General features: G+C 42.7%; 1 protein-coding gene across 3 annotated transcripts in view; it reads left to right on the forward strand.

The window, feature by feature from the left end:
* MATN2 (matrilin 2) overlaps positions 1 to 21,341 on the forward strand; it is a 173,369-nt gene that overhangs the window by 109,893 nt on the left and 42,135 nt on the right. For all 3 annotated transcript variants that reach the window (XM_064384440.1, XM_064384441.1, XM_064384442.1), the window contains exons 6-7: positions 3,156 to 3,278; positions 17,045 to 17,167. In XM_064384440.1, coding sequence (XP_064240510.1) covers positions 3,156 to 3,278; positions 17,045 to 17,167 — 246 coding nt within the window. The remainder of the gene's footprint in view (positions 1 to 3,155; positions 3,279 to 17,044; positions 17,168 to 21,341) is intronic.

Raw genomic sequence — 21,341 nt, forward strand, 5'->3', positions numbered from 1 at the left:
AATTTTGTATTTTTAGTAGAGACAGGGTTTCTCCTGTCAGTCAGGCTGGTCTCAAACTTCCAACCTCAGGTGATCTGCCCGCCTTGACCTCCCAAAGTGCTGGGATTAGAGGCATGAGTCACCGGGCCAAGCCACATTTTTGTTTTTTGTAAAGACAAGGTCTTGCTTTGTTGCCCAGGCTGGTCTCAAACTCCTGTACTAAAGTGATCTTCCTGCCTTGGCCTCCCAAAGTGCTGGGATTACAGGAATGAGCCATTGTACCTGGCCTTGGAAAACATTTTTAAAGGAAAAAAAATCATCTATAATCCTACTACCCTAACATAGCAAGCATTTTTATTTATAATTTCTAGGCTTTGCCTGAGAGCTATATTTTACATAGATATAATAATCACTGTGAATACAGAATTTTGAGATATGCTTTATTCCACAAATTCTTCCTATTTACAATTATGCTGTCATAATAATGATATTAGTGGCTGCTTAATGTCCAAAATGGAACTCCTGATTTTTCCTGCCAAACCTGCTCCACCTGCACCTTTCCCATCTCAGGTGCTGATAGCGCCATCCTTTCAGTTGCTTAGATCAGAATCCCCGGAGTCAACCCTAGGTGTGCTTTTTCTCGTTTCATCTCTAATCCAACAGGAATCCTGTTAGCCTCACTATGCTCTGGCTTGGATATGGTTTGTTTGGCCTCACCAAGTCTCATATTGAAATTTGACCCCTGTGGCCAGGCATGGTAGCTCACGCCTGTAATCCCAGCACTTTGGGAAGCCGAGGAGGGCGGATCTGTTGAGTTTGAGACCAGTCTGGCCAACATGGCAAACCCCATTCCTACTAAAAATACAAAAATTAGCCAGGCGTGGTGCGCGCACCTGTAGTTTCCCCTACTTGGACGGCTGAGGCATCAGGATCGCTTGAACCCAGGAAGTTGAGGCTGCAATGAGCAGAGGTGGTGCCACTGCACTCCCTCCTGGATGACAAAGTGAGACCCTGTCTCAAAAAAAAAAAAAAAAAAGCAAAAGAGGCCGGATACGATAAGGCTGAGGCGGGCAGATTACCTGAGGTCAGGAGTTCAAGACCAGCCTGACCAACATGGAGAAACCCTGTCTCTACTAAAAATACCAAAAAAAAAAAAAAAAAAAAAAAAAAAAAAATTAGCTGGGTATAGTGGCACATGCCTGTAATCCCAGCTGCTTGGGAGGCTGAGGCAGGAGAATCACTTGAACCTGGGACGTGGAGGTTGCGGTAAGCCAAGATCATGCCATTGCACTTTAGCCTGGGCAACAAGAGCAAAAAACTCTGTTTCAAAAATAAAAAGAAGAAGAAGAAGAAAAGAAATTTGATCTCCAGTGTTGGAGGTGGGGCCTGCTGGGAGGTGTTTGGGTCATAGGGACAGAGCTCTTCTTATAAGAATACCAGTCATATTTAAATAGAGCCCACCCTAATGAGCACATTTTAACTTGGTTACTTCTGCAAATACTCTTATTTCCAAATAAGGTACTAGGGTTTGGGACTCCAACATACCTTTTTTAGGTATATAATTCAACCCATAACTTCCAGAACATCACTTCCCCTCGTTCCCTGCAACATCCCGGTTTAAGCCTCCACCCTTCTTCACTGGGATTACTGGAATCGCTTCCTGACTGGTTTCCACTCTCACATTGCCCTCTAAGTCTATTCTTGACCCCTAGTCCAGAACCCTGCAGTGACTCCCAACTTGTTCAGACTAAAAGCTGAGGTCCTTGCATGGCCCACAGGTCCCTCCGGACTGCCCCCTTCTCATCCCCCACCTCTCTCCCCACTCCAGCCGCCCTGGCCTCTTGGCTGATCCTCCAGCCCACCGCGCAGAGTCCCACCTCCTGGCCTTCGCACTTCCCGTTTCTTTTGCCCAAGATACCCTCTTCCAGATATCCTCATGGCTTGTTTTTTTTTTCTTTTTGAGATGGAGTCTTGCTGTCACCAGGCTGGAGTACAGTGGCGCAATCTCAGCTCACTGCAACTCACTCCCCAACTGACCCTACTCCTGTTCATTGTTTTATTTTTCTCCAGAATGCTCTTTATCTCTTAACAGACTATGCTATTTACTTATCTATTTCTTGTCTGTTCCCTTCTCCCACCATCATTATCCAAATATAACCTCCTTGGGGGCTGGAATTTTGGATTATTTTGTTACTTGCTCTATCCCTAGCACCTAAAACGGGACCTTGGCCATAGTAGGTACTCAGGAAATATTTGTGGGACTAATGAAAAATCAGCCAGTATATTTTCTCTTATGTTACTAAACCATTTACTCTTATTCAATGTTCATCTTATTTTATAGGATTTTGTTGTTGTTGTTGTAAAGAATTCTACTAATAGCTTATTGCATATAATTTCACCCTTTCCCCAGCTATTTCTTTGGGTTTCACGTCCAGGGTGAACACTGTCAAATTGCCTTCCAAAAGGATCTTTCTCAATTTACAGTGCCCCCACCATTAATAACGCTGCTGCTTTTCTACCATTGGGTTTTATCTCATCTTTATTTTTGCCAGTTTACTAGGTGTAAGTGTGCCTTGTGATCATTTTGATTTGCAGTTCTTTAACTTTTAAATACAATTCTTCACATGTTCTCTCTCTCTTTTTTTTTTTTTTTTTTGAGACAGAGTCTCACTGTGTTGCCAGGTGCCAGGCTGGAGTGCAGTGGCGCAATCTCAGCTCACTGCAATCTCCGCCTCCTGGGTTCAAGCAATTCTCCTGCCTCAGCCTCCCGAGTAGCTGGGACTACAGGCAGGTGCCACCACACCCAGCTAATTTTTGTATTTTTTAGTAGAGACGAGGTTTCACCATGTTGGCCAGGATGGTCTCGATCTGTTGACCTTGTGATCCGCCTGCTTCGGCCTCCCAAAGTGCTGGGATTACAGGCATGAGCCACGGTGCCCGGCTGTTCACATGTTCTTTAGTTTATCTTCCTATATGAATTGCCTGATACAGACTCCTGATTTTTTTTTTTTTTTTTGATGGAGGCAGAGACCTTGGGTTCATATCTATTTATCCTACTCTTTTTGGGGGCAATAATATTAATCCTAATTAATATCTGTTATCAGTATGCCTTCATCTTACCATTCCCCTTTCCTCTGTTTGCATTTCTAATTGTGCATGTGTTTTATTCTCTCCAGCTGTGGACTACTGTGCCTCAGAAAACCACGGATGTGAACATGAGTGTGTAAATGCCGACGGCTCCTACCTTTGCCGGTGCCATAAAGGATTTGCTCTTAACCCAGATAAAAAAACATGCGCAAGTAAGTTATGTACACACATGCACACACACAGAAATATTTGATGTTATAGCTGTGGTGACTGTGACCATGGAAATCTCTCAAGTATAGATGAGCATATAATTATGCCATGGGGGTCGAATACGTTTTGCCCCATTTCTCCTCTGTTAGGCCTTTCTTGACTTGGCTTAAGACCATGAACCACTGTATCTCAACATCACTATTCAAGGAACATGATGAAGGTACCACGTGTAGGACTGTTCCTCCAGCATCTGCTGAGCATGCTGATGATCAGACCAACTTACTTCATGCTAACTGAGCCTGACTGTGGCCATCAGCACTAACAGGGCTTGAGATGTTTTCACTGAAGCTTTGTGGCTTGTGGGCTTTAGCTCTGACTCCACACAAGAAAATCGCTGAGCCAGAAAGAATTGAAAGCAGTTTCTTCTGGTGGACGGCAGTTTGCAGAGAACTGCTCATTTTTTGTTTGAGCTATTTAGTTCAATTTGATTTTAACTAGATATATAAAAATCAGAATTAATTTTAGTTCCTAAAATCTGAACATAAAACTCTATAAACTAAAGATGATGATTAGTTTCACAAAAAAGATAATCACTAGTTGCAAAAAGATTCCAAAAGTTTTCTATTAAATATAAAGGTACATCAGGGCTCTTAAAGGATTGTGTGTGGATTATGATCCTTCTGTAGGGAGGATCACTTGAGAAAAGCTTGTTTTTAAGTATTAGGGCCCAGTATTTATAAAAAGTGAACTTTAATCACAATCTAGAATAAAATAAGGCACCTCAGAGACATGTATCAGTGAGAAAATAGGATTTTAATTTATAAAAAGTTCATGTACTTACAACCTTTCTAAAATGTATTCATTATGTAAAACAGGATACGTCTGCACAACACCTCTTTAAACATAAACTTACTTCCTAGTCTTCAGTACCTAAATATCAGCAGCTTACAAGCACCAGAGCTGGAGGTGGGGGTGATGGATGAACTGTAAGGGACACATTCGGTCAAAACCATCCATTTCTGGAGCCCCAACCTTGTGCCAATAGAAGTGAATAAGGCAAGGTCCCTAATGGAGAAGATACTGTGGCTGAGTCTTGGAGATAGAGCTGTCATTCACTAGGCAGAAAACGGTGAGATGTGGGTTCCCAGAGAAGGAAAGAAGTCGAAGATGTGGACCAGGCAGGGAACTGGAGTCTCCATGCCCAGTGCATGACTCGCATATACAGTCGTTCATTTGTTTTGCTTATTGAGAGAATAAGTAAATGACTGAGTGGTCTGCTGTGTTCCTTGTCTCCCTTCTGAATATTCTGAACTGTAAAATAGCAGCCTGGGCTGTCGTCAAGGTTGGGGAGTTGTGGTTGCTGGGCTGATGAGTCAGTGTTCCTCATCAAAGAGGAGGCCGTGTGCTGCCAGCAGCCGGCCTTGGTTCCCGTCCCAGCGTCTCTGCTTCTGCTCTAGGTGATCTTGGGCAAGTTATTTATGCCTCCGTTTCCTCAGTTATAGCAGAGGATGATAATACTGCCTCCTGCATAGCATTATTCTTTCCTTTTTTTTTTGACACAGGGTCTTACTCTGTCACCCAGGCTGGAGAGCAGTGGTGTGACCTTGGCTCACTGCAACCTCCACCTCCTGGGTTCAAGAGATTCTTCCCCTCTCAGCCTCCTGGGTGGCCGAGACTACAGGCTCGTACCACTACACCCAGCTAACATTTTTGGTATTTTTTGGTAGCGACAGGGTTTCACTATATTGGCCAGGCTGGTATCGAATCCCTGACCTCAAGTGATTCGCCCACCTCAGCCTCCCAAAGTGCTGGGATTACAGGCATGAGCCACTGCACCCAGCCATAGCATAATCTTGAAGACTGAATGAGGCTGGGCACAGTGGCTCATGCCTGTAATCCTAGCATTCTGGGAAGAGAAGCAGGAGGATTACTTAAGCCCAGGAGTTGGAGACCAGCCCTGGTGATATAGTGGGACCCTATTTCTACAAAAACAATTTTTTTTTTAATTAGCCAGGGATGGTGGTACATGTTTGTACTCCCAGCTACTTGGTAGGCTCAGGTGGGAAGATCACTAGTTGAGCCTGGGAGGTTGGGGCTGTAGTGAGTCATGATGGCACCCCTGCACTCCAGCCTGGATGACAGAATAAGACCTTGTCTTTAAAAAAAAAAAAAAAAAGTCTAGCTGGGCACAGTGGCTCACGCCTGTAATCCCAGCACTTTGGGAGGCTAAGGCGGGTGGATCACCTGAGGTCAGGAGTTCGAGACCAGCCTGACCAATATGGTGAAACCCCGTCTTTAAAAAAAAAAAGAAAAAAAGGTACAATGCTAGCTTCAAAGACTTTATTTTTTATCATTATGTTTTTTAGAGATAGGGTCTTGCTCTGTTAAAGGAGGGCATTAGTAAAATTAAGGATGTTAGCAAAAGGAGGACATTAGTAAAAGGAGGACAATAATAGTAAAATAAAACTTTATAATTTGTAGTTGCTGTATAATAGTTGCTGTGTAATAAAGTAAATTCACGTTAAATAAAATTCTCCTGCAACCCCATCGATCTCTCCAAATCTCTAATTTCCTGCTACACTGTCACCCATGCTGGAATGTAGTGGTGTGATCCTAGCTCACTGCAGCTTCCAATTCCTGGGCTCAAGCAGTCCTCCCACCTCCACCTCCCAAAGTGCTGGGATTATGGTCATCATGAGCCAGCACACCTGGCCTCCAAAACTCTAAAAAAAAAAAAAGAATATTTATTGTGCATATACCATATGCCTGGGCTAAGTTTAAAGGTGCATAAACCATTCAAAACTTCCACTGCAAGCTGGTGAGAGACACTAGCCATGGCCACACTGAGTATCTGAGTCACAGTGCCAGGACTTACGTGACCGAGGGCGCACGGTGTGGTGCAGCCAGGACCACAGCAGGAGTTAGGGGAAGGAGACCAGTTAGACCAGAACAGGTGAGCTACTGCCTTGCAGGGATAAGGCCTAGAGAGAAACACTAGCCAGTCTCTTTCCTGCCTCTCCAGACTGCACCCCCTGGCTGGGGCCACCTGATTTCTACCCCAGCACCAGCCCTAGTTCCCAGAGTGACACCATCTTCCCCACCCTGTGGCTCAGCATGCCTCCTGTCCCAGATCCCCAGCCCAGGGTGGTGCAGGCAAGGAGGGTGTTAGAGCCCGGAATCAGACCCTGGAAGTAGATACTGCAGCGTAGGGGGACTGGGAGAGGAGGTTTGGCTGGGAGCCGCGGCAGGGGCTGATCCAGCTGTGAGGTCTCAGCAGCGAGGCAGCGAGCCCAGCAGTGCAGTTGTCAGAGTCAAGACCCAGAAATGGGCCACCCCAACACGTGGGCTGGGAAGAGTGCTGGGAGATTGGAGGGTTCGGGCAGGCAGCCTCAGGGATATATCCCTTAGAAGGGACCTCTTTCCACCATGCTTGGGGCGGGCAGGAGCCAGGAGGGAGGGAGACAAGAGAAAGAAAGGAGACAGAGTACTTGGAAAGTTGAGAGTAGAAAATAAGGCAAAAGCCCAGTCATAAGAATGAAACACTCAGGAGAGCTCCAGATCCGTGGTGGGGACAAAAACTGAAAAATAGGGACCCGTTAAAAGGACAGAAACAGGATGGAGGTAGAAGCTCAGAACCAAGGCCACCACCCTGTTAGTACCAAAGCCTCCCACCAGCTTCCAGCCAAGTCAACCTGGCTACTGCTGTGATGTTGAAAGATTTTTTTTTAAATTCTACTTCTTATAAACTTGCAAAAAATAAACTCAGTTCCTTAAATTTCAGCCTATATTTTAAAAGTATATTTGAAAGCTAATCCAATTAGTAAGTGTGCAATTATTATCTAAAAAAGGTAGACCAGTCGGCCAGACATGGTGGCTCATGCCTGTAATCCCAGCCCTTTGGGAGGCTGAGGTGGGTGGATCACGAGGTCAGGAGTTCAAGACCAACCTGACCAACATAGCGAAGCCCTGTCTCTACTAAAACCACAAAAATTAGCCAGGTGTGGTGGCATGCGCCTGTAATCCCAGCTACTCAGGAGGATGAGGCAGGAGAATCACCTGAACCCAGGAGGCGGAGGTTGCAGTGAGCTGAGACCATGCCATTGCACTCCAGCCTGGGTGACAGAGTGAGATTCTGTTTAAAAAATTTAAAAAAAGGTAGACGAGTCAATGTAATAAACCAAGCATGGTTAATTTATGATTAAGCCAAAACGTATATAATAGGGCTTTATGTTCATGAACCAGTACTACAATTTGAAATATGTAAGTGGTGGTCAAAAAGGCAGCACCTTTATGTAAATTTCTTACCCTAGAGCAGCCCATCCAAATCTAGAGGGGAGAAAGGTAGACACACAAGGTACCATCAGTTTGCAAAATGTTAGCAAGGCTTTTATTTTGGTACAGTTGTAAAACATACATACTATAAAATTTACCACTCTACCCATTCAGTGGCACTAAGTACATTCACATTGTGAAAAATACATATCCTAGCCTGTTTCCTTCCTGCCTTTCCAGACCACATCCCCTGGCTGGGGTCACCTGACTTCCACCCCAGCTATAACTGTCCTCACCGTCCATCTCCAGACCTTTTCATCATCCCGAACTGAAATGCTGTACCCATTGAACAATAATTCCCCCTTGCCTGCCCTGTCAACCACCATTCTACTTTCTGTCTCTGTGAATTTCACTACTCTCACTACTTCATGTAAGTGGGATTGTATGGTATTTGTCCTTTGCTCTCTGACATATTTCACTTAGCATAATGTCCTCAAGGTTTATCTATGTTGTAGTATATATCAGAATTTCCTTTCCTTTTAAGACTGCATAATATTCAATTGTATGTCTATACCCCGTTTTATTTATTCATCTGTTGATGGACATTTGGGTTACTTCCACCTTTTGCCTACTGTGAATAATGCTGTTACCAACATGGGTGTTTGAGTCCTTGCTTTCGGTTCTGGGTTTTTATACCCAGAAGTGGAATTGCTGGTCATATGGTAGCAAGACTTTTTGAGATCTAGATTGAAACCCTTACTCTTGAGCCAAGCATGAGAAAGAACACTCTTAGATATCCAGGGTCTTTTCATCAGAAAGATCTATAACGAACTTCAGTCGGCTGGACAGGGATTTATGTCTTTGGTATCAAGGAGACTGTGGGCTTTGAGTCTAATGCTTAATTGTCTAATGCCTGTAGTGATGAATAAAGGCAATTAGACACCATTTTTTTTTTTTTTTTTTTGAGACAGAGTCTCTCTCTGTCACCAGGTGTCAGGCTGGAGTGCAGTGGCAGAATCTCGGCTCACTGCAACCTCTGCCTCCTGGCTTCAAGCAATTCTCCTGCCTCAGCCTCCTGAGTAGCTGGGACTACAGGCGTGTGCTACCACGCCCAGCTAACTTTTGTATTTTTTTTTTTTTTTTTAGCAGAGACAGGGTTTCACCTTGTTGGCCAGGATGGTCTCGATCTCTTGACCTTGTGATCCACCCACCTCAGCCTCCCAAAGTGCTGGGATTATAGGCGTGAGCCACCGTGCCCAGCCAGATACCGTCTTATTCATGTTGCCATTTATTATTTTCGTACTTGGAGGTCATTATGCTCATTGTTTCTGAGTCTCCAGTGATAACTTGGTTGACATTTCCATCCTTCTTTTTCTTTTTTTTTTTTTTGAGATGGAGTCTCACTCTGTTGCCCAAGCTAGAGTGCAGTGGCATGATCTTGGCTCAATGCAACCTTCACCTCCCAGGTTTAAGCGATTCTCCTGCCTCAGCCTCCTGAGTAGCTGGGACTACAGGTGCATGTCACCAGGCCCAGCTAATTTTTGTAATTTTAGTATAGAGACGGGATTTCACCATATTGATCAGGCTGGTCTCAAACTCCTGACCTCAGGTGATCTGCCTACCTCAGCCTCCCAAAGTGCGAGATTACAGGCATGAACCACCGCACCCGGCATCCATCCTTATTTTTCAAATAAGAATGTGTTGCACAGAGTAAGGCCCTGAATGAATATTTTGGGTTTGCATTAAAAACAAAACACAGAAGGAAGTACACTTTTTTAAGTAGAGATGAGGTCTTGCTATGTTGCTCAGGTTGGATTAGAACTCCACACTTCAAGCAATTCTCTCAGCTTGGCCTCCCAAAGTGCTGGGATTACAGGGTGAGCCACCATTCCTGGCCAGAAATAATGTTATACTGAATCAGTAATAGAAGAACGACAAAGTATCAGTTGTCAGGTTTTTTTGCCCAGGGCATAGTTAACATACCGAGTGGCACTGCGATCCTACAGCCTGTAATATGCCACTTTAGTGATGGCCTATGTGTATGAATCAAAGGCTCTCAGCTGGAAAAGGCCTTAAAGTTTAACTTCGTTCTTGCCCAACTATCTATCCTACCACATTCTCAGAGCCATCATCCAACCTGCACTTGAATGTCCCCACTGACAGGATATTCACCGTACCCCATGGCAGTTTGTTCCACTTTGTATAGCTCTGAATCTTAGAAAGTGATTCCCTAAACTGAGCTGAGATCTAGTTCCTTGAGCTTAGAAATGAACAAAACAAGACCAGGCGTGGTGGCTCACACCTGTAATCCCAGCACTTTGGGAGGCCGAGGCGGGTGGATCACGAGGTTAGGAGTTCCAGACCAGCCTGGCCAACATAGTGAAACCCCATCTCTACTAAAAATACAAAAATTAGCTGAACAAGGTGGAGGGTGCCTATAATCCCAATTACTCAGGAGGCTGAGGCAGAAGAATCACTTGAACCTGGGAGGCAGAGGTTGCAGTGAGCTGAGATTGCACCACTGCACTCCAGCCTAGGTGACAGAGCAAGATTCTGTCCCAAAATAATAATAATAAAAGAAAATAAATGAACACAACGAATTTGGTTACTTGCATTCTTTGTGGTCACTAAGAATGAGTCATATTAGAGCAACTATTTCATTTAGTAGACTAGCCAGGCATGGAAAATGTAGTAGTGACCCTCTAGACTTTAATAGGCATTTAACCAATTTGTATATGGAGAAATTTGTGCTTAATGAATAATTGATTGGGTTTGTAACTGGCCGAATGTCTGTACCCAGAGCATGCTAATTGTTGAACTGAGATCCTCCTAGAAGGAGGTGTTTAAACAGCTTGCTGGGAAGAAGCCTTATGGAGGGCATGAGAACTGTCTTCCATTCTTAGTGTCCTCCATGTTGGTTCTTGGTGTGCGATGTTTATGCATTGAAACCCTCAAAACCGTACACCAGTAAGAGTAATACCAGTAACCTTTTATTCACTTCACAAATATTTGTTGAGTATCTACTGTGTGTCAGATATGATTGTAGACACTGGGCATGTCTTAATAAATTAAATAGATCCAAAAAACTCCACCAATATCTGTCCTATGGAGCCTACATTCTGTTGGAGCAGGATAAGAGAATACCATAGGTCTCAGCAGCAAAGTAATATTGGTCTTGAAGACTTGAAGGCCGTGAGAGAGGGAGGAAGTCTCTGAGGCAGAGGTAGAAATGAAATTCTATGAAGTAAAATGATCTATGATACTATCACACAGCACCAGTACAAAATGGATATTGTTTTAGTCCATTTGTATTGCTGTAAAGGAACACCTGAGACTGGGTAATTTATAAAGAAAAAGAAAGGTTGATTTGGCTCATGACTCTGCTGGCTGGAAGATCGAACATCTGGTGAAAGCCTAAGACTGCTTCTACTCACAGCAGAAGGTGATGTGGAGCCACCGTGTGCAGAGATCACATGGTGAGAGAAGCAGCAAGAGAGAAAGGAGGTGCCAGCTCTTTTTCACAATCAGCTCTCATGAGAACTAACAGATCAAACCTACTCATTACCGTGAGGACAGCACCAAGCTATTCATTAGAGATTCCCCACCATGACCCAAACACCTCTCATTGAGCCCCACCTCCAACACTGGGGATTGAATTTTAACATGAAATTTATGGGGACAAACATCCAAACTGTAGCAGATATGCACATCTGAGGATTTATATATTGTTTTCAGCAATGTTCCCTGATTATTTTCTTCTCCAAATCACTGGACACTTCCCACATTGTTCTTTCTTGTATATTATTTGGGCCGTTTTTCATGGCAACTAGTTTCACAATTTCAAATGTGTACATTTATTTTTAGTACTTTTTCTGATTACAAAAGTAATACAGGCTCATTGAGGGAAACTGGTTCCTATAGAAATGAAATTCCAAAATACACACACACACACACACACACACACACACACACACATATATACAGAAAAAGAAGGAACAAATTTATGCCAATAACTTTAACCACTTAGATGAAATGGATAAATTCCTTGAAAGACACAAACTACTAAAGTTTGCCCAAAAAGAAACAGAGGTTGGACATGGTAACTCATAGCTGTAATCCCAGAACTTTGAGAGGCTGAGGTGGGAGGATTGCTTGAGGCCAGGAGTTCTAGACCAGCCTGAGCAACATAGCAAGACCTCATCTCTACAAAAAATAAATTAACTGGGCATGGTGACAAGTGCCTGTAGTCCCAGCTACTTGAAAGGCTGAGGCAGGAGGGTTGCTTGAGCCCAGGAGGTTGAGGCTACAGTGAACCGTGATCACACCACCGCACTCCAGCCTGGGCAACAGAGTGAAACCCTGTCCTCCTCCTCCAAAAAGAATAGTCTGAATAGATCTCTATCTATTAAAATGAATGGAATTTGTACTTTAAAACTTTCTCACAGAGAAGACTTCAAACCTAGTTGGCTTAACTGGTGAATTCTACCAAACATTTTAAGAAAAACTAATACTAATTCTACACAAATTATTCCAAAAACTTGAAGAGGAAAGAACAATTTTCAACTCATTCTATGAGGCTATCATCACCCTGATACCCAAACCAGAAAAAGACATAAAAAAAGAAAACTATACACAAATATTTTTCATAGTTTCATAGAAACTATTTTTAAATAGTTTCTAGCAATCAAATTCAACAATATATTAAAAAGTACAATACATCATGACCAAGTGGGATTTATTCCAGGAATTCAAAGTTGGCTTAACATTCAAAACTCAATCAAAGTAATTCATAATATTAACATACTAAAAAGTCAAAACTGTATGAGCCATCTCGATAGATGCAGAAAAAGCATTGAATGAGATCTGACATTCATTTATTCTTTAAATAAACTTTCAGCAAATTAGGAATGAAGGTAACTGCCTCAATCTGATAAAGTGCATCAATGAAAAAACCAGTTAACATCATACTTAATAGTGAAAGACAATGCTTGCTTTTACTAGGTCAGATCAGGAGTAAAACAGAATATTCACTCACACCACTTCTATTTAATATTGTACTGGAAGTTCTAGCCAGTATAATAAGACAGAAAAATAAATAAATGGTACATAGATTGTAAAAAAAAAAATTTTTATTAACAGATTACATGATCACCTATGTAGAAAATCCAATGGAATCTACAAAAAAGCTATTAGAACTATTAATAGCAAGTGAATTTATCAAGGTTGCAGGACATGAGATCAATATACAAAAATAAGCCAGTTTTATATACTTCCAATGGACAATCAAAATATGAAATTTAAAAAATACCTTTTCAGGCTGGGCATGGTGGCTCATGCTTGTAATCTCAGCACAGTGGGAGACCAAAGCGGGCAGATCACTTGAGGTCAGGAGTTTGAGACCAGCCTGGCAAACATGGTGAAATCTTGTGTATACTAAAAATATAAAAATTAGCCAGGAGTGGTGGCGCGTGCCTGTAATCCCAGCTCTTGGGAGGCTGAGACAGGGGAATTGCTTGAACTCAGGAGGCAGAGGTTTTAGGTGACAGAGCAAGACTCTGAAAGGAAAAAAAAAAAAAAAAAAAAAGAACAAACCACTCAATAATATGGGCAAAATATTTGAATCAACACTTCATCAGAGAATAAATGGAGGGCGCAAAGAAGCATATGAAAATATATTCAACAACAGTAGTCATTAGATAAATACAAAGAAGTCATAATGAGATAATCACGGCATACCCACTAGAATAACTAAAACTACCAAGTGTTGATGAGGATACGGAGCAACTGCAACTCTCATAAACTGCTGGTGGGAATGTCTAAGAAGTTAAGCATACATGTCCCATTTGGCCCAGCCATTATGCAAGAGGAATGAAAGCATCTGTCAACACATAAACTTGTGCATTCATGTTCATAGCTGCTTTATTTGTGATAGGCCCAAACTGGAAACAGGTAAACAGTCCTTCAGCAAGTGAATGGATAACACATTGTGGTATAATCGCATAGTGAAATACTACTCTGCAACAAAAAGGAACAAACTTTTGACACATATATGAATGTGGATGAATCTCAAAATGATTATGCTGAATGAAAGAAACCAGACCAAAAAGAATACATACTATATGATTACATTTATTTAAAAGTCTACGGGGAGAAAAAAGACAAAAAATAAAATTTTAGGAAGTATAAACTGATTTATCTGAATAGAAGATAAATGGTTATTTGGAACTGGAGAGAGTGCAGAAGAATGAATTTGAAAGGGGCAGGAAGAAAGCTTTGAGAGTAATGCATATGCTCATTACTTTGATTGTGGCGATGGTTTCACAGCAGGATACATAAGCAAACTGCATCAGCTTGTTTTTCTTGAGTATGTGCAGTTTGGGTTTTGTCAATTATACCTCAAAAAAAAAAAAAACAAGTAGAAAAGTCTATATTATTTCAAAATTCCTATGTCATAAAACACAAAGAGAGGCTGTGGAAATGTTCTGGACCATCACTATCCAGTAGGACACGCTGGTTGATGGACATGCTTTGTTTGCACCATACAGTACAGTAGTCAGAAGCTATGTGTGGCCATTGAGCACTTGAGATGCAGCCAGTGCAACCAAGTAACTGAATTTTTGTTTCGTTATGTTTTCTTGCTAGAGACAGGCTCTTGCTTTGTTGCCTAGGCTAGAGTGCAGTGGTACAGTCATAGCTCATAGCTCACTGCCGTCACCAACTCCTGGGCTCATGCAATCCTCTGGCCTCGGCCTCCCAAGTAGCTGGGGCTACAGGCAGGTGTCACGATACTCAGCTAACTTAAGAAAAAATTTTTTTTTTAGAAATGGGGTCTTGCTATGTTGCTTAGGCTGGTCTCAAATTTCTGGGTTCAAGCAATCCTCCAGCCTCAGCTTCGCAAAGCATTGGAATTACAAGCATGAGCCACCACCCCTGGCTGAATTTTTATTGTTATTTCATTTTAATTAATTTTGATTAAAATAGACATATTAGGCAGCATGGTTCTAGATTAAGGGAGGCTAAGCAGATATGAAAATGAAATACAATCTCTGACCCTAGACAAGATCCCGTACTGGAAGGTGAAAAATGTTATGAAGAACATTAAGTCAACTGACGAGATTAGAATATGGATGGTAGATCAAATAAAAGTATTGTATCAATGTAAACTCATGAAATTTATAACCATACTGCAGTTATATAAGGAATATCTCTCCTCTTAGGAAACACAGACTTTTTTTTTTTTTTTTTTTTTGAGACAGAGTATTGCTCTTGTTACCCAGGCTGGAGTGCAGTGGCATGATCTCAGCTCACCGCAACCTCTGCCTCCTGGGTTCAAGCGATTCTCCTGCCTCAGCCTCCAAAGTAGCTGAGATTACAGGCATGCACCACCATGCCCCAGCTACTTTTGTATTTTTTGTAGAAACCGGGATTTCTCCATGTTGGTCAGGCTGGTTTCGAACTCCCAACCTCAAGTAATACATCTGCCTCAGCCTCCCAAAATTTTGGGATTACAGGTGTGAGCCACAGTGCCCGGTCAGGAAACACAGACTATTTTTAAGGGAAAGGACCAGAATGTATATAATATACCCTTAAATAGGTCAGAGAGATGACCAAGTGATCACAGGAATGGGGTAAAATGTTAACATAGGTGAATCTGGATAAAGATATGCAAGTGTTTCTTGTACTCTTTTTATGTTTGTAACTTTTTGTAAGCTTGAAATTGTTTTCAAAGATATAAATTTTTTAAATTATTGCAGTTATATTGTTTATAAAGAGTCCCAGTGTTTTAAAGCTACATTATGAAGTACTTATGGACAAGATAATGCAATTTCTGGTGCATGCGCAGTGGCTCACGCCTATAATCCCAGCACTTTGGGAGGCTGTGGTGGGTGGATCACTTGAGGTCAGGAGTTCAAGACCAGCCTGACCAACATGATGAAACCCCATCTCTACTAAAAATACAAAAATTAGCCAGGTGTGGTGGCACACACCTGTAATCCCAGCTACTCAGGAAGCTGAGGCAGGAGAATCACTTGAACTCAGGAGGCAGAGGTTGCAGCGAGCCTAGATCATACCATTGCACTCCAGCCTGGCTGACAGAGCAAGACTCTGTCTCAAAACAAAAACAAAATAATAATAATAATAATAAACGTCTGGGGTTTGCTTCAAAGTAATGTAGGACCTTACACTATGGAGAGTGGGAATGTAGCTGAAAGCAGAGCGGCCATAAATTGATTCTCTGGAACCTGGGTGATATGTACATGGATTTATTATACTACTCAGTCCATTTTTGAAATTGGACATTACTGTATATTTTGCTTAACATTTCCATAAGTTTAAATTGGGAAAAATTGGCATCTTACTCAACATTTTTTCCTTTTAGGAATATTGTATGCCTTTCTCTTACACAGTTTCTTTCCTTTGGTATGGACTGGGAAAACTCTCATCTATACCAAATTCTTTATTAGGAAGATTATGCAGTTCAAATGTTTCTTAAAACAATAAAAGCCCTCATGAAAACAAAGATTCCTTTTAAGATTCCGTCAGTGGTCATTTATTTCAAGCAATTTTAAACAATGTGTCTAAGTTCCACTATGGAAAAATACTTTGCTCAGATTCTGCAATAAAAGTTTCTTTCCATATTTAAAAATGCTTGTACAAAAAAAAGAACAAAAAAGGAAATAAAAAAGAACAAAGACAAAATAAAAACATTTATACAAGTAAAATTCCATTATAACAGATTTCATGAAATACTTAAAAAAATTTTTTTTTGGTTTAAATGAGTGTATCCCTAGAGATCACATTCTCTGTGAATCTTGAGGTAAAGATCTTATTTATGTGCAGCTGAGCCCAGTGAGGTAACCAGGATGTGTTCTGAACTTTGAGTATTTATGCCTTTGACTCCCAGGCCTTATTTTTCCCAGGATATGATTTTGTGTCTTATTGTTTGGCTCATTGTTTGACGGGTTTAAGTGGTTTGGAGTTTGGCTTTGGGAATGTTTAATTGCTTTAATTGCTTAAATTCCATAAAACACTCAGCTAAACTCTTCTCGGCCTACAGTCTGGCAAATACCCCATTTTCATTTTAGTGGCTCTTCCATGAATAAAGACAAGGAAAGCATCTTTACAAATTTGTTTGTTGCATAAACATTTTGTAATATGTCAGAAAGTTTCTCTTTGCCTAGCAGAAAAGTCCAGGTAATAATAGAAGAAGAAGAGGAGGAGGAGGAGGCGGAGGGGGAAGGGGGAGGGGGAGGGAGGAGGGAGGAGGGAGGAGGACGGAGAGGAAGGAGGAGAAGAAGGAAAAGAAGACGTTTCTCTTAGGAGAGGCCATATCTCTAAACGTGGAAGTAGCTTTATTGGGAGACCCCTTTATGGTGTGACTCTTTGAGGTATGGCATTTTACCTGTTTGGGAAAATGAAGACTGAAAATCCATAGTTTTCATATTGCTAGCTTTATTGATTTATTTGCCATTCTTGTGATTTTTCCTCTTGCCAGAGATAGACTATTGTGCCTCATCTAACCATGGATGTCAGCACGAGTGTGTTAACACAGACGATTCCTATTCCTGCCACTGCCTGAAAGGCTTTACCCTGAATCCAGATAAGAAAACCTGCAGAAGTAAGTCACAGTGGGAGTTGGAGAAGGGCCTGTTCTGCTAAATGCTCTTCGAGTTAGTTTTCCTTTCCTTGCAAATCGTAAGCAAGATGTGGTTGTATTCAGCATTGTGACTATTAACATTATTCTGCCCTTTATTTTACTTTTTGGCTCACTAGGACCTATTATGTGGATGATTTTTAGAGACTGAATGAGTCTGGCCATTGGATTCAATTAGCCAAGTGGGGGCCCAAGCTGAAGCTCCCACCTATGTAAAATGCAGGTGCACTTTCCCTCCCCCTTATTCCCATAGTATTGGAGTGTTGGAGAAAGAAAGGAATGGGCCCAGAGAGGAGAGGTAGAAGGAGCTGGTTTCTTCTAATCCTACAAGATAAGACACTTGATGGATGCTAAGAGCGGGGACACTGCAGCTCTACTCCCTTTGATGGGAAAGAAGAAAAATGAGACTCCAGGGCATCCCAGAAGTATTCAAGGGGTACAGGGTGTCAGTGGGATGATATTGAGGGTGTGCTGAGTTCCTCAAATGCCTGTCATCTGGCATATCAGGGGCATGACTGGGGATCTGAGCACAGGCCCCAGAGGGCACCTGTTTAAGACAAACCATTCATGCTAGAACTGCTAGAATGGACGGCTTTTCTCGCTGCTGAATTCTCAAAAGCTCAAAGAGCGCTTGGCATTCATAGATGTGCACAATGTTTGCTGAATGGGAATAAATAAGTGAATCTTTCCATGATGCACCCTCCTGAAGAAGTTGCAGGTATTATTTTATTATTTGAATCCTTCAATCTTATTAGATAATGTAGTATTGGGATGCGAGATTAAAATAATTCACCAAGACAAAAGTATGCCAAATTGCAGGGTCTTTATTGCCGGCGACCGCGGAGGACTCACGTCTCTCTAACCTGCGGCCACAAGGGGAGAGTGTCAAGGCTTTTTATACCCGAAAGACCACCTTGGGAGTGGGATTGAGGAGCGGGGAGGGGGATCAACGGGCTCCAGACATTCCGAGGGCTGGTGGATTCTGTAAATCACCTCCTGGGCAGGGACGGGGGTGGGGGCCTCCGGACATTCCTAGGGCTCGGGGCTTATTGTCACTTTAATTGCTACATAAATGATTTACAAAAGTCAAGACAAACATTAGTTTACACATTGTTTGGGTACGGAGAAAAGTCAAGACAAATGTTAGTTTACACATGGTTTGGGTACCGGTGGAAATTACAGATCTTAGTTCACAGGGGCCAAGATGAGATTAGCTTGGGCTGTGCATTCTGATAAGCAAAGGCCAGCAATTCTATCAGTTACTGATGAGAAAGGTAAACAACTTCACCTGGTGGACATTATCCAGAGCAGACTAGCAGTCTTATTTACAGAACCCAAGACAGCAGTTATTGCAAGGAGAATGGGGCAGTTATTACAACTCATTTTTGGAGACACAGCTTTGTCTTATACAATGGCATTGCTCAGGTTCTGGCTCCAGGCCAGCTATAGCACAAAACAATAGCTTTTTTGTTTGTTTGTTTTTGTTTTTGAGACGGAGTTTCGCTCTTGTTACCCAGGCTAGAGTGCAATGGCGCGATCTCGGCTCACCGCAACCTCCGCCTCCTGGGTTCAGGCAATTCTCCTGCCTCAGCCTCCTGAGTAGCTGGGATTACAGGCATGTGCCACTATGCCTGGCTAATTTTTTGTATTTTTAGTAGAGACGGCGTTTCACCATGTTGACCAGGATGGTCTCTATCTCTTGACCTCGTGATCCACCCGCCTCGGCCTCCCAAAGTGCTGGGATTACAGGCATGAGTCACCGCGCCCAGCCCTACAATAGCCTTTTTTAAGGCAGGCAAGTTGTGCATTGTTTTTGAGAAAGTCTTTCCCTAGTCAGTCCACACTTATGCACACTGAATTGTTTGGGGTCTGCTGACAATGCCATTCGTAGAACTCTCTGGAGCTGCCATTGAGGGATGTAATTTCCTGTATGCTCCTTCACCTGCTTTTTCCTGATGGTATGTACAGTAGCATTCTGCATGGAAGACTGCGTTTTCAAAGGTTTCACATCTATCTTTTTTGAAAAGCACCATGAGCTATTTAACTGAATCCAGATGAGTCACATTCTGTCATAGCACAGATCAGCTTGCATACTCCTTCTAGCAAGTGTTAAACTGTGTATAGTGGCAGATGGTTGCAAATCCTCGATTTTGAAACTGAGCCTCTCTTATAAAACTATTCCCACCACCTTTCAAGGGTACAAACCCTGGACACATTCAAGCATTAAATGGAAATTTTAATTGAGAGCATTCAGAATGTGAAAACAATTAGATAAGCTATTTTCCATAAGACCACACATGCCTGCAGTAGGTCAGAGGGCCAACTTTTCTGTTCTGGCCCCTCCTGTCTGTGCTATTTACACCTTTTGCTAAGAGTGGGTGTGTGAGGGACTGGCTGCACCCAGGGAAAATCACTCACAGGTGGACTCATATTTGCAGACCCAAGCTCCTCTGTGGGCAGTGATTCGAGCTGGTTCAGCTCAGATGCTCATTGCGGTTTCAAGCTTCCTCAAGTCTTACTAATGGAGGGGAAAGAGGAAACAAGTTAGGCTTGGGGCCAGGGGTGGAGGACATTTTCTTGAAGTTCTGCATCTCTTACCAATCATCTGAGTCCCTTAAATTCTGCTACTCCCTCCACACCCTTCCTGGAGAGGCACTTGGAATAAGAGAAGGTCCAGCGCAAGGCAGGCATCATTATCAAGGGAAGAAGAAGGCTGAGAACAGAAGGGCAAATAGAGAGGGAGTGACCATTTGGGAGTGGTCTGAGCGCTGCAAATTGGTCCCAGAGTGGGCCTGTTTGCAAGCTAGCCGTGGCCCAGACCAGAGACCCCACTGCTCATCCATGTATATTCAGTGGGTACAGCACCTCTTCAGCCAGGCGCCCTACTTTTTCATCCAAGAAGAATGACATTTGTTCCTAAAAGCCCGTGTCCTCATCAGCCCTCGCCCAGTGTTCCACCTCGCCATTACATTTTCCATTGTCTTTGCTGTGAACCCAGCCCTGACTCCTGAGGTCAGCCTGCAGGAGCGGCCCCTGACTTCATGCTTGCACTCAGCCCATTAGGACAGACAGCTGTAAACGGAAGCGAGTGCTCACTGTCTCTCTGGAGCATTATGTGGATGAGGGTAGCCAAGAAATTGGGTTTAAAAATCTGGAGTCCGTTATTAGAAGCCTGAGGTCTCTCGAGTCATCTGAGCATTACAGATCTGCAGCCCAGGATACAGCCATTTACATTTAATAGGAGGTTGATGGATGTGGGCAATTTTCAAATCTAATATGAAATCTCTTTTTAAAGGAATTTGATGTCGTCCAAATTAAACTGGGTAAAAAGATGAAGGCAGAATCCTACTAAGAAAAGATTCTTGGCCAGGATTTGTTCTTGTTTCTCCTCCTGGAGAGTGCAGTCATCAGTTTAAGGCATGTATTATTAAAGCAGTAGTGCAAAGCACAGAAACTGCGATTGCCCTGGCTGCCCATTTAGAGCCATAGGGCCGAATTAGGTGTGGGCGCATTCCCTCTGCCGGGCTCCAGGATCCCTGATTCTGGTACCCAGATGGGCGCTCTAAAAAATCGGTGTGAAGCCCACGGGTTGGACTGAGCCAGGAGACATGAGGTTCAGCCTTAGCAACGTCACTCATATTGGTTGTGTGACCCTGAGCAGCTACTTTCTACTTCTCTGGACCTGGATTTCCTAAACTGTAGAAACACGACTTCCTGCCTTAACACCCTGTTGCCGCTCTAGTTTTTTAGAAACTTACTATCTGTGCACTCAGCTGGTATCAGAATGTACGGCCTGGGGTCACTGATCTTTCATGGTTTCAGTCTTACCTCCTCAGGGCTCCAGCTGTTTCACACGCTAGCACTCAGAAAGATGGTTTGATTTGTTATCTGACAGTCCTGCTGTCTGACCTCACAGAGCTTTAGTGGACACTCTGGGCCTTACCAGATTAAGTTGCGTCCAAGCCTGACCTGTGGGTACCATGTCAGAACACCATGGTACAAGATATAGGATGCACAGTAGGTCTTCACTAAATATTTAGTGAATGAATAAGTGAGTGAGTGAATATCTAAGAAGTACACACATGAGGAAATATGACAGAAGTGTGGTGAGAAGGCAAAAGATGGTTAAACCTCTGCT

Source organism: Aotus nancymaae, unplaced genomic scaffold (genome assembly GCF_030222135.1).
Source record: "Aotus nancymaae isolate 86718 unplaced genomic scaffold, 86718_ANA_hifiasm-v0.15.2.pri h1tg000036l, whole genome shotgun sequence".
Taxonomy (NCBI): domain Eukaryota; kingdom Metazoa; phylum Chordata; class Mammalia; order Primates; family Aotidae; genus Aotus; species Aotus nancymaae.